General features: G+C 38.0%; 1 protein-coding gene across 16 annotated transcripts in view; it reads right to left on the bottom strand.

Moving 5' to 3' along the window:
* SCMH1 (Scm polycomb group protein homolog 1) overlaps positions 1 to 14,178 on the bottom strand; it is a 224,645-nt gene that overhangs the window by 121,060 nt on the left and 89,407 nt on the right. For 10 of the 16 annotated variants that reach the window (XM_059884821.1, XM_059884820.1, XM_059884819.1 and 7 more), the window contains one exon: positions 6,184 to 6,254. The exons of 2 other annotated variants lie outside the window; for them this stretch is intronic. In XM_059884821.1, coding sequence (XP_059740804.1) covers positions 6,184 to 6,254 — 71 coding nt within the window. Of the gene's footprint in view, positions 1 to 6,183; positions 6,255 to 7,167; positions 7,311 to 13,923; positions 14,123 to 14,178 lie in introns of those variants that run through there. 4 more of the 16 variants (XM_059884822.1, XM_010803701.4, XM_010803699.4 and 1 more) reach the window with 4 other exon arrangements.

Raw genomic sequence — 14,178 nt, 5'->3', positions numbered from 1 at the left:
TAGGTTAAGTACTGACATACGTATACACTCATGACACATACATCACAACACTCTGGAAACCATCACCACTATCAAGATAACGAACATGGACATACTACCAAGTTTTGCATATCCCTTTAAGATCTGTCTAGCCCTTCCCAGATCCCTCTCTCTCCAGGCAAACATGCTTTACTTTCTATCAGTGCAGACTGCTTTGCATTTTGCATTTCTAGACTTCAAATGGAATCATACAGAATATACTTTTTTTGGGGGGGGGGATCTAGTTTCTTTCACTCAGCATAACCATTCTGAAATTCATCCATTTGTTGAATGTATCAGTAATTCATTTCTTTTTCGTTAAGACTCACTTTTAAGAGCAGTTTTAGGTTCACAGCAAAACTGAGAGGAAGGTAGAGAGATTTCCTATAAAAATCCTGCTCCACACATGCAGTGTCTCCTCTACTTTCAGTATATCCTAACATAGTAGTACATTTATTACAACAGATGAAACTACACTAACATATCATAATAACCCAAAGTCCATTATTTACAGTAAGGTTCTCTCTTGGTGTTGTATACTCTATGAGTTTGGTCTAATGGAGACATGTATCTATCATTATAGGATCATACAAAATAGTTTAACTGTACTAAAAATCCTCTGTACTTGGCCTACTCATCCACTCAGTCTCTGGCAACCACTGATCTTTTTACTGTCTCCATAGTTTTGCCTTTTCCAGAATGTCATATAGTTTGAATCACACAGTACATAGCTTTTTCAGACTGGCTTTTTTCTTGTAGTTAAGATGCATTTAAGTTTCCTCTATGTCTTTTCATGGCTTGATAGCTCATTTCTTTCTGGGGCTGAGTAATACTCCATTGTCTGGCTATACTACAGTTTGTTTATCCATTCACCTACTTAAAAAAATCTTGCTTTCTTCCAAGTTTTGGTGATTATGAATAAGGATGCAATAAAATCCATATATATACACACACACATACACACACACATACACATGAGTTTTTGTGTGGACATAAATTTTCAACTTCTTTGGGTAAATATCAAGGAATGCAATTGATGGATCATATGGTAAGAGTATGTTTAGTTTACAAGAGAGATCACCAAACTACCTTATAAGATGCCTGTACCATTTTGCATTCCCATGAGCAATTAATGACAATTCCTGTTGCTCCACATCCTTGCCAACACTTGGTGTTATCAGTGTTCTGGGTTTTGACATTATAATATGTATGTAGTGGTATCTCACTGTTGTTTTAATTTGCATTTTTCTGATAACATATGATGTAGAACATCTTTTTTATGCTTGTCATCTGAGCATCTTTGGTGAGATGTCTGTTAAGATGTTTGATCTTTTTTGAGTTATTTTCTTATTTTCAGTTTAAGGTATTCTTTGTATATATTGGGTAACAGTCCGTTGTCAAACACGACTTGTAAAAATATTTTCTCCCAGTCTGTGGCTTGTCTTCTCATTCTCTTGACAGCGCCTTTCATATAGTAGAAGGTTTTATTTTAATGAAGTTCAACTTATCACTTCTTTCTTTCATGAACCGTGCCTTTGGTTTGCACCTAATAAATCACTGTCGCACCTAAGGTCACCTTCAGTTCAGTTTAGTCGCTCAGTTGTGTCCAACTCTTTGCAGCCCCATGGACTGCAGCACATAAGGCCTCCCTGTCCATCACCAACTCCTGGAGTTTACCCAAACTCATGTTCATTGAGTTGGTGATGCCATCCAACCATCTCATCCTCTGTCATCTCCTTCTCCTCCTGCCTTCAATCTTTTCCAGCATCGGGGTCTTTTCAAATGTCAGTTCTTCGCATCAGGTGGCCAAAGTATTGGAGTTTCAGCTTCAACATCAGTCCTTCCAATGAATATTCAGGACTGATTTCCTTGAGGATGGACTGGCTGGATCTCCCTGCTCTCCAAAGGACTCTCAAGAGTCTTCTCCAACACCACAGTTCAAAAGCATCAATTCTTTGGCTCTCAGCTTTCTTTATAGTCCAACACTCACATCCATACATGACTACTGGAAAAGCCATAGCTTTGACTAGATGGACCTTTGTTGGCAAAGTAATGTCTCTGCTTTTGAATATGCTGTCTAGGTTGGTCGTAACTTTTTTCTCAAGGAGTAAACATCTTTTAATTTCATGGCTGCAATCACCATCTGCAGTGATTCTGGAGCCCCCCAAAATAAGTCTGTCACTGTTTCCCCATCTATTTGCTATGAAGTGATGGGACTGGATGCCATGATCTTAGTTTTCTGAATGTTGAGCTTTAAGCCAACTTTTTCACTCTCCTCTTTCACTTTCATCAAGAGGCTCTTTAGTTCTTCTTCACTTTCTGCCGTAAGGGTGGTGTCATCTGCATATCTGAGGTTACTGATATTTCTCCTGGCAATCTTGATTCCAGCTTGTGCTTCCTCCAGCCCAGCATTTCTCATCATGTACTCTGCTTATAAATTATATAAGCAGGGTGACAATATACAGCCTTGACGTACTTCTTTTCCTATTTGGAACCAGTCTGTTGTTGTTCCATGTCCAGTTCTAACTGTTGCTTCCTGACCTGCATACAGGTTTCTCAAGAGGCAGGTCAGGTGGTCTGGTATGCCCATCTCTTTCAGAATTTTCCACAGTTTGTGGTGATCCACACAGTCAAAGACTTTGGCATAGTCAATAAAGCAGAAATACATGTTTTTTTCTGGAACTCTCTTGCTTTTTTGATGATCCAACGGATGTTGGCAATTTGATCTCTGGTTCCTCTGTCTTTTCTAAATCCAGCTTGAGCATCTGGAAGTTCATGGTTCATGGACTGTTGAAGTCTGGCTTGGAGAATTTTGAGCATTACTTTACTAGGGTTGAGATGAGTTTGAGCATTCTTTGGCATCATCTTTCTTTGGGATTGCAATGAAAACTGACCTTTTCCATCTTAGTCTTCTCCTATGGTAACTTCTAGGAGTTTTAGTTCTGTGTTTTACAGTTAGGTGTGTGGTCTGCTTTGAATTAATTTTTTTGAAGGGTGTTAAGCTCTGTATCTATCATCTTTCGATTCATGTAAGGACTGTGTGACCTTTTTCATGATGAAATTACTGTATTTTTATCTGATAATATCCTTTGGCTCTGAAATATTCTTTGATATTAGTATGCCATTTCAGCTTTATTATAATTTTTGATTCTTTTACTTTTAACCTGTTTGTGTCTTTACATTTAAAATATAATTGCTTGCAGGAAGTATATAATTGGGTCTTACTTTTTATCCAATATGACAATCTCAGTTTGTTAACTGAGGAAGTTAGATAATTTATGATTGGATTATAGATATGGCTGGATTTAAACCTACCATTCTGCTATCTGTTTTCTATTATTTTAGTGGATGCTTTGGGGCTTAAACATATTTAAATTATCAGTCTATCTTCAAGTAATATTATACTACTTCATGTATAAGAATTTTATAATAGCCTTCTTAAATTTCTCTCACTTAAGTTACTGTTGTTATACATTTTACTAATACATTTTATTATATCTACAATACAATGTTATTATCATTATTTATAGTCAATGATCTTTTATAAAGGTTTAATAAGAAATAACATTAAAAAAAAAAGAAATAACATTTTAAGTATTTACCCTTGTAATTATCATTTCTAGTAACTTTCATTCCTTTGTGTAGATCTGTATTCTATCTGGTAATATTTTCCTTCTGCATGATGGACTTTGTTTAACATTTGTAAGAGTGAGTTTGCTGCTGCTGCTGCTGCTGCATCTCTTCAGTCGTGTCTGACTCTGTGCGACCCCATAGACGGCAGCCCACCAGGCTCCCCCGTCCCTGGGATTCTCCAGGCAAGAACACTGGAGTGGGTTGCCATTTCCTTCTCCAATGCATGAAAATGAAAAGTGAAAGTGAAGTTGCTCAGTCGTGCCCAACTCTTCGCAACCCCGTGGACTGCAGCCTACCAGGCTCCTCCATCCATGGGATTTTCCAGGCAAGAGTACTGGAGTGGGGTGCCATTGCCTTCTTTGAAGAGTGAGCTTACTAGTGATGAATTCCTTCAGTTTTTATGCATCTGAAAATATCTCTATTTTTCCTTCATTTTGGAAGATCTTTTTGTTGGATATAAAATTCATGGTTGATAGTTTTCTTTTGAAACTTTGAAGATTTTATTTAACTTTCTTCTTGTTTGCATTATGACAAGAAAATATAATGTCATTCTTATCTTTGTTTCCCTGCACATAAAGTGTCTTTTTTCCTCTGGCTGCTTTGAAGATGTTCTCTATCACTAGTTTTGATAATTTATGACATGCCTTTGTGTAATTTTATTCTTGTCTTTTTTTTTAGGATATTCATTTAGCTTTCTGAATTTGCAGATTTTTAGTTTTCCTCGACTGTGAACAATTTTTTGCCATTTTATCTTCAAATGCTTTTCCAGTTCTCCATCTCTTTTCTTTTGGGTAGTCTAATTACATGGTCTATGATGTTATCCCATGCTCCACTGATCTCTTTTTCATATTTTTTAAAATACTTTTTTCTGTGTGTTTCATTTTAGGTATCTTCTACTGCTATGCTTTCATATTTATTAATCTCTTCTTCCACCATTAATCCCATCTAGTGTATTTTTCATTTTGCTCAATGTCTTTTTTTTATATTTCATGTCTCTGCTTAACTTTCAAACATATAGAACATAATTAAAATAATTGTTTTAATGTTTTAATCTTCTAAGATTTGCAAAGGTTCTAAGTCTGTTTCAATTGGTTGATTAGTCTGTTCATTATTAGTTACGCTTTCCTGCCTCCTTATATGCCTGATAATCTTTGACTAGATGCCAGACATTTGACTTTTACCTGTTAGGTGCTGGATATTTTTGCATTCCCTTCTTGTGCTGTGTTCCTAGATGAAGTTAATTTACTTGGAAATAATTTAATCACATTGAGTCTTGCTTTTTAGTTTGTGAGGCAGATTCAAAGCATGCTTATCCTAAGGCTAATCATTTCCCACTACTGAGCAGGATCTTCCCAACTATCCACATGAATTATGAGATTTTCCAGTCTAGCTGGTGGAATCAGGCACTATTCCCAGTCTTGTGTGAGCACTAGGCTCTATCCTTTTACTATCCTTCTAATCCTTTCAGACAGTGTTTCCCTTGGCTTTGGATGCTCACATGCATATACAGAGCAACAGTATTTTGATGAATATTGGGGGCTCTCTGCAGTTTTCTTTCTGTGCCACATTCTCTTCTCTGGTACTCTGTCCTGCAAATTCTATCCCTGGGTTCTCAGTTCCATCTCCCTAATTTGATAGGGAATCTCTCAGGCTTATTTAGTCTGGGTTCTCTTTCCCTGGGCCATGGTCTCAAACTATTGTAAAGCAGTAAATCATAAGAGGCTCAACTCATTTGTTTTTTCATCTCTTAGAGATCACTGTTCTTGGCTGCCTGATCTTCAGTAACTTGAAAACCATTATTTAATATATTTTGTCTTTTAAAATTATTGCAGGTGGAAATATGAATTCAGTCCCTATTATTTCAGATGAGCAAAGTCCTATTTTGTACTTTTATTTAGACAAAATTCAAACTCAAAATGTTGACAGTTTGTGGAAGTAACACTTGAATACTAAAAAGGAGGGAGATATAAACCATTTCCTGATGTGCAGCTCTATTTAGCAGCAGTACACATCTCTACTTACTAGCCTTATCATGTACTGATAGTCAACATCATCTGTGCATTGTATGGGGAACTTAATCCTATGTGGGAAGCTCTAAATGACGTCCAATGAACTCCTAACATACTCCACAATGCGATTCAGTGCCAACATTTTTATGGAAAGATAAGATTGTGGCAGGGGAGCTGAATTCAGAGATATGAATACTGCTCCACTTTCAAGAGTTGTCTAAGGGCTATAACTCTGTTTCCTATCTGCCTGAACTAACAGCTGTAGTAAAAATTAGCAACTGTTTTCAGTAACACAGAGTATCTTCAAGGAGGTGAAGAAGGAAAAGGTGTTACTTGGGAAATTGAGGAGAATGTTTAAAAGTCACAGCTGAGTTTTGAGTCTTGAAGCTATAGTCTTCCCATAGAAGTTTATTCTGGGGACTTCAGGTGAGAAGCCCAAAGGCTCCCACTTCATGTTTTGCTTGTCTAAGGACCAGAAAAACTACTTGCCTCCCACCTTCTAAAGATGCTGAGAATCAATTACCTGCTTGAAGCAATGGATAGGCGCTGGGACTGAACATGTTTCTTTTAGGTATTTGTCCCAGGTAAAATGACCTGTAAAGGAAATAAAAATCTCTATCACAGTCAACTTCCTAAAAATGCTTTCAAGATGTAATCTACCCTAAACATTAGGCTATTTTCAGATTTGTTTGGAGCATAAGAAAACTTACATGGCCCTGTTTGGACTCAAAGAAGTATAGTAGGGGGAAGAATTGAGGTGACCTGAGTGAATCATTTTAGATCAATGTTTTTTGAATCACCGTCTAGATGACCTAAGGAATCTTTCAAGCCAGTCTCTAAAATGATCCAAAATGCTACACCAAGTCATACCAGTGTCTCAAAGAAGTATTCAGGAAGCTCATGGAAAACAGTACAGAAGAGGCACAAAGTGGGTGGGAAGATTCCTTCTAAACAATCTGACTCCTGTAAAGGTCCCTTATTGCCATCAAATAACTGATTTTAACACCCAATGTGGCAGAATCCCACCATCACAGCTCAGAAAGAAAAAAGAAGAGGCTATCTTGAGACCCTGGGTAAGAGGAGTTGTTGGGGGCAGGAAAAGCCAGAATGAGATTATACTTGAATCCTCACTCTAAAAGATGTTTCTCTCCCATTCACCTCAACCCTCTCCTATTCCAGTCACCGTCGCATTGCTCTGAGGTGCAAAATGGCCAAGGCTTGTTAATTTAGAGAAAAGCTGATCCTCAGTAGCATTTCTGATGACAGTAGTTAAGAATAAGTTGGCAAATTTACAGAATCTTTTTAGCCTCTTGAAGTGGCCCTTAAGGTCTTTCAAAGTTTGAGGAACACTGTGCTAGAGAAATAATCTTTAAGGTGACACTGACCTGGCATCAGGGAAAACATTTTAAAGGATGGGTTATTAAACACATATCTTACTGAACCACAAAAGATGACCAGGTTCTTTATTAAAGGTTAAATCAATTACAAATATCCCCCTAATACCCACCTAGAGGTGACCCCATGATGGAGCAGGTAAGGTCCCAGAGACTTTCACAAGCTAAAACACTGTAGCAAACCAGCATTTCTTGAAGTTTCCTCTGCAGTGGAGCAGCACAGGGCCCCTTTGGGCCATGAAAAAAGCACTAGATGCTGGGAATAAAAATGAGTCATGGAATGATGAAATCTAAGTCACTCCAAAGATGATGCCAAGACTTTATACTCTATTGACTTTATAGCTTCTGTTTTAAAACTGGTTCCTTTCCCACCATCCTAACCAAGCCAAATAGATTTGGCCAGAAATCACAGTCAGTTCTGAACTATTTAATGAACTGGCTGATGACTGGGTGTGTGCATGCTAAGTTGCTTTAATCCTGTCGGACTCTTTGCAACCCTATGGACTGGTGCCTTCCAGGCTCCTCTGTCCGTGGGATTTTCCAACAAGAATACTGGAGTGGATTGCCATGCCCTCTTCCAGGGGATCTTCCTGACCCAGGGATCGAACCCTAGTCTCTTGCATTCACAGGGACATTCTTTAGCACCAGCGCCACCTGGCAGCCATCCCCTTTGGTCAATAATTAATCATTTTGAATAGACAGTCCAAGGGTAAATGAGATGAGTATTTCCTTAAGTCAAGATTTAAATAGCTTATTAAAATTTAATAAAGAGTTTGCTCTTAGCTGAGATGGCTTCTAAAGCAAAGAGTTTCATCACTATTGGCTGTTAGAAAAAGAAAATATCAAGAATTATTATTCCATTCTTGCAAATAAATAAGTCAAATAGTAAGTCTTGGATTTGACTAGGCTGCACCTCTTGAACTCTAACAAGTACAGCAGTTCTACCCACTAAAACTTTCTCTGATAACAGAAATGTTCTGCATCTATGCTGACCAGTAAGATAGCCACTAGCCGCATGCCACTATTGAACACATGAAATGTGGCTGGTGTGAGTGAGAAATTAAATTTTAAATGGTATTTAACTTTAATGTAAATTTAAATACCTATATGGGAATTACTGTAGAAGGCAGTACGGAAGAAGTTAGGTCAGTTCTGAGTTGCTTGTTACTGTTTTGAGTTCTGACCAAAAACACCCAAGAGACTTTGGCTTTAAGATGTAATTACAGCAGCATCAGGGTACCAAAATAATTAGGGTATTATAGTTCTATATTACACATAACAACTATGGTAGTCAATTCCTATTACATAGGTTAAGAAATCCCACATCTTCCCATTTACTATCAACTGAATGAAAAAGAACCTCTTTGTTAAAAGCAGTTCATCCACTGAGGGTTCACTAGCTTCAATCATACCTAGATTAGTATTTTTTCTTAAATTTGACTGCTTAGGTTGTTTATTGTTTACTATCAATCAGGTAAGCTGCAAAATAAGTTAATTTTTATTGACTCACTAAGAATATCTGAGCACCTATTATAATGCTCAAAATGAAGCCAAACATCAAACCTACCACACTGCCAAGCACTAAAAATACCACAAAAGAAGTAGGACAGGCAACAAAGTATAGATCAGGGGTTGGCAAATTTTCTGTAAAGGACCAGATAGAAAAAAATTTACCCTTTGCAGGCCATTCGGTCTCTGTCACAAATACTCAACTTGTACATGGTAGCATGAAAACAGCCACAGGCAATATGTAAATGAGCAAGCATGGCTGTGTTTCACTAAAACTTTATTTATAAAAACTGGCAGTGGGTTGCATTTGGCCCCTAAAATAGCAATCTGTCAAATCTTGGGATATAATACCATTCTCAAATGCTACTTACCATCAAAATACACTAAATAATTTTTCTAACTTCTTTTTACAGTTCTGAGACTATCTTCAGAGATTCTCATTCAGTAATCTCTTCAGTGTGGTCTGAGAATCTGTATTTTCAAAGCCTTCCTAGGTAATACTGATTAAATTCCATGCCTAGAAACTAGTGGGATAATTGAAAGAATGTGATATTGAGAATTAGAAGATGGTGGTTGAAGTCTTGTTTCTATAGCTAACTGCTGCTGCTACTGCTGCTGAGTCGCTTCAGTCGTGTCTGACTCTGAGCGACCCCACAGACAGTAGCCCATCAGGCTCCTCTGTCCCCGGGATTCTCCAAGCAAGAATACTGGAGTGGGTTTCCATTTCCTTTTCCAATGCATGCATGCATGCATGCATGCTAAGTCACTTCAGTCGTGTCCGACTCTGTGCGACCCCATGGACAGCAGCCCAACAGGCTCCTCTATCCACAGGATTCTCTAGGCAAAAATACTGGAGTGGGTTGCCATTTCCTATCTTGAATAAATTACTTAATCCTTCCAAGCATCAGTTCATTTATCTGAAAGAGACATAATAGCCCACAAGATTATACATACACTCCTTCATTCAATAGATACTTATTAACCTTCTTCTAAGTGCAAAAGCACAGTGTTAAATATTAGGAGAACAAGATAGACATGGTTCTGAAATTCATGGAGCCTACAGTTTAGAGATAAGCAAAAGTAGTAAATTAAGTAATAATACAAATAATCTGCCACAATTATGATAAATTTAAGTTAATGAGGTAGTGCAGGTTGCCTTGAGAATGCAGAACAGGGAAATCTAATTCATACTTGGGTCAAGATTACTGTGAAGATTGACATTATTAACTAGTATAGTACTTTATAATTTCTGGAGTGATTTCAATTATTCATTCAAATGATGTTTGAGTATCCTGTATGTGCCAGGCACTTCTTCTAAATGCTAGGATAAGGCAGGAGGTCCCTGCCCTTATGGAATTTATATTCCAGTGCATAATGAGGCACAATTAACCCAAAGTCAAATAGATACGGTAGTAAGTGATAAGTATTTGAAGGACATAAAATAATGATATGTGACAGAGACTGGGAATCATCTTAGATGGTGAAATTACAGACAGATGCTCTAGACAGGAAACATTTGGGCTGAAACTTTATAGATGAGAGACAGTCAGTCATCTCATTTATACTGCTGAATAATACTTATGAAAGTATTTTATAAACTCTAACATACATACGACCATATGAGAGTTATGTCTATTATTAGGAAATAAGATTGGCTTAAAACTCAACATTCAAAAAGCTAAGGTTTTGGCATCCGGTCCCATCGCTTCATGGCAAATAGATGGAGAAACAACTGAAACAATGAGAGACTTTATTTTCTTGGGCTCCAAAATCACCACAGATGGTGACTGCAGCCACGAAATTAAAAGATGCTTGCTCCTTGGAAAAAAAGCTATGACAAACCTAGACAGCATATTAAAAAGCAGAGACATTAGTTGCCAACAAAGGTCCATCTAGTCAAAGCTATGGCCTTTCCAGTAGTCATGTATGGATGTGAGAGTTGGACCATAAAGAAGGCTGAGCGCCAAAGGCTGATGCTTTGAACTGTGGTGCTGGAGAGGACTCTTAAGAATCCCTTGGACTGCAAGGAGATCAAACCATCCAATCCTAAAGGAAATCAACCCTGAATATTCATTGGAAGGACTGATGTTGAAGCTGAAGCTCCAATACTTTGACCACCTGATGCGAAAAACCAACTCACTAGAAAAGACCCTGATGCTGAGAAAGATAGAAGGCAGGAGGAAAAGGGGACAACAGAGAACAAGACGGTTGGATGGCATCACCACCTCAATGGAAATAAGTTTGAGCAACCTACGGGAGATAGTGAAGGGCAGGGAAGCCTGGCATGCTACAGTCCACGGGGTTGTCAAGAGTCAGACATGAATGAGCGACCGAACAACAACCACAAAGACTTCTGCCCTGAAGGGATTTAAAACTACACACAAATACTTTAAAAATTAACAGTTCCCTAAATTGTAAAACGCAAAAGATCCACCAGTTGAGCGCATGAATTCCTTTCTCTAATATTCACTCATTCAACAAATGTTTACTGTGCAACTACTATATGCCAAGCTCAATTCCAGGCACAGGCGATACACAGCAAAGAACAAAACAGCCAGAATCTCTGCCCACATGGAGCTTACATTCTAAGGGGGAAGAGACACAATAAAGAAACAAATAAACATAATTCAATTGATCCAGAAAGTTACAGAGAAACCACATAGTAACTATACAATTTCTGGCCCTTTTCAAATAAGGAAAAAATAAAGCAAGGTAGAAGGGGAAAAGAGTGCTGAGAGTATGTATGCTATCAATAGTACTGGAGTGGATTGCCATTTCCTTCTCCAGGGGATCTTCCCGACCCAGGGATCGAACCCAGGTCTCCTGCATTGTAGACAGACGCTTTACCGTCTGAGCCACAAGGGAAGTGCTATATAATTTCTGGCCCTTTTCAAATAAGGAAAAAATAAAGCAAGGTAGGAGGGGAAAAGAGTGCTTAGAGTATGTATGCTATCAATAGTACTGGAGTGGATTGCCATTTCCTTCTCCAGGGGATCTTCCCGACCCAGGGATCGAATCCAGGTCTCCCGCATTGTAGACAGACGCTTTACCGTCTGAGCCACCAGGGAAGTGCTATATAATTTCTGGCCCTTTTCAAATAAGGAAAAAATAAAGCAAGGTAGGAGGGGAAAAGAGTGCTGAGAGTATGTATGCTATTTTAGGCAGGATGGTCAAGAAAGGGATCTTGATGAGATGATATAAAAGCTGAGACCTGAATGGTCCCTCCAGCCTCTAGTTAAATAATTCCAATGATGAGAAATTTATTATTCAGCTATGGTTCAACAGCAGAAATGGATTATTTTAACCATTAGAATCAGCCAAAGTCTACCTTTTTCTAAATCTTTACCTACTGACATTAGACATAATATATCTAATCCCCTAAATATGTCCCAAATCCCTCAACTGCTCTTAATTTAAAATGGTTACATCAGGCATTTCCATTCATGCTGGCTACTGTTGTGTCCACATTCCTCTACAAGAACTCTATTTAGTTCCACCTAAAGTGTGGAACCCAAATCCTTTAAGCAATAAAGACAGTCACAGTCTTTATTTTTGGCCATGCTGTGCAGCATGTGGGATCTTAGTTCCCCAACCAGGGATTGAACCTGTGCCCCCTGATTTGGAAGCTCAGAGTTTAAACCCTGGACTGCCAGAGAAGTCCATTTTATGAGCTTTAAAAACCTTCACTGTTTAACCCAGTACTTGAAACTTCAGAGAGGCAACATAAAAGTTTGAAAAGTGAGTGAATGAAAAGAAGCAAGCCAGTAATGGTCCTACTCTTTTCTGGACTAGTGAAATCACACCTGGGAAATTAAACGTTATGGGCACTAGTCCTTGAGAGGGACAGAACAAAGCAACACCTAAATGGTGACCTAAATGATCAAGAGAAACAAAACCATGTCACATGAAGACCAGCTAAACGAAGAAACAACACTTAGCATGAAAGTCTTAAAGCCATTTCTTTATCCATCCATCCAACAAGTATTTATAGTGTGGATCAAGGAACAGTGCTGGAGATATGACCATGATCAAAATATTGTCTTGCCTTCACAAAGCTTCAACTTAAGGCTTCCAAGTTAAAATGTAAAAGGATAAGCAAGGAGTTAGCCAAAGAGAGACCTGTTGTTTCAGACAGAAAGAAAAGCACGTATGAGGGCCCAGAAATGAAAAAAAGCAGTTCTCAAACCTGAATCTTTCAGTATGGCTACTGGGCAGATAAAAATGGTTTAGAAAAGTGGTTGTCAATAAAAGCAGTGTTTGGGTTTCAGAGTCTCATATGCAACACTAAGGAGAAGAGGAAGCACAAAAGGGTTTATAAGAAAAAGCATCCTGTCTACAATGTGAAGAACGGACTGGAGGAGGGTAAAGCTAGAGGCAGGAAGCTTTTTGATTAGGAAGCTTTTCTAATAAACTAGCTATGAGACGATGGTTGCTTGAACTAGGAAATGTAACAGAATGGTAGTGAGAAAGCAGTCCTTAGAGCTGCTGTCAAATAACTAGAGGCTGGGCAGTGAAAAACTGGCTAAACCTATACATATCGCTCTAAAAGTTATAGGTAGGACTAATAGAATTGACAAAGAAACAGATTTTGGCCCAATAAATATTTGTTTAAACATGAGTGAGTTGCTTGAGGAGGTTTTAAGTCCCTAACAACTTTGGGGAAAGTTTAAGACAAGACATTTTACAAGAAATACAAAGTGTTGGAATTTTGAAATGCAGGCCAAGGTAGATTTTTTAAGGCCTCTTCCAAACTCTGAGATTCTAAAAATCTACTGAATTTTCTTTCAGTGTGGTATTTGAGGCTACCCTCTATGCCTGATGGACAAAATGAAATGCCCAAGATCACTTTATCAGAGGCTCTGCCTGGCTTCGCTACCTCTACTCCCACAACAAAAAACATACTTTCACATTTTAACATCATTTATGTAAATATTTTAAACTGAATATCCACTTTTCACAATTCTGTCAACAAAACAGGTTATTTACAACATACCTTAAATATCACTGAACTAGAACTGTTATCATCATTCACATTAGCAACTGCAGCAGCTATCACTGAGAACCTTCTGTTTGTCTGCACCATGCCACACTGTGTTCAATATTTCCCCTGTTAATTATAACCCGAAAAGTAGGTTTTATTCTCATCTTAAAGATGAGGAAATGGACTCAGAAAGATCAAGTATTTTTTCTGAAGTCACAAAACTGGTTAGTGAGGAAAAGGAATATGAACCCAGGCCTGTCTGATTCTTATGCCATGCTTTTTAAAGCACACACCAGTACCTTAGAAAGGATGAGGAAAGTTTTAAGGAAAAATAAAAAGTGACTATCATTTATTGTTTATCAAGTATCAGGCCCTTTACCTGCATTATTTCATTTCATTCATTTCTTCAGCTCATAATCATAGAATGCTTCACTTCAAAGAATGTCACAAGATTTGACTTAAAAGGCTGAGGATAGTTGCAGAACAAATGAAAATAATAATCCTCCAAAGTTGAAAAGTATTTGAGAGTTTTTAAGATGTTTTCACATCCATTAGTTCATGTAATCTTCTTAATAACCCTGTGAAGTAGGTAGAATGGGATTATTATCCCCATTTACAAATCAGAAAACCAAGG

Source organism: Bos taurus, chromosome 3 (assembly GCF_002263795.3).
Source record: "Bos taurus isolate L1 Dominette 01449 registration number 42190680 breed Hereford chromosome 3, ARS-UCD2.0, whole genome shotgun sequence".
NCBI classification, from domain to species: domain Eukaryota; kingdom Metazoa; phylum Chordata; class Mammalia; order Artiodactyla; family Bovidae; genus Bos; species Bos taurus.
This window is presented reverse-complemented; position numbering and strand designations above follow the sequence as displayed.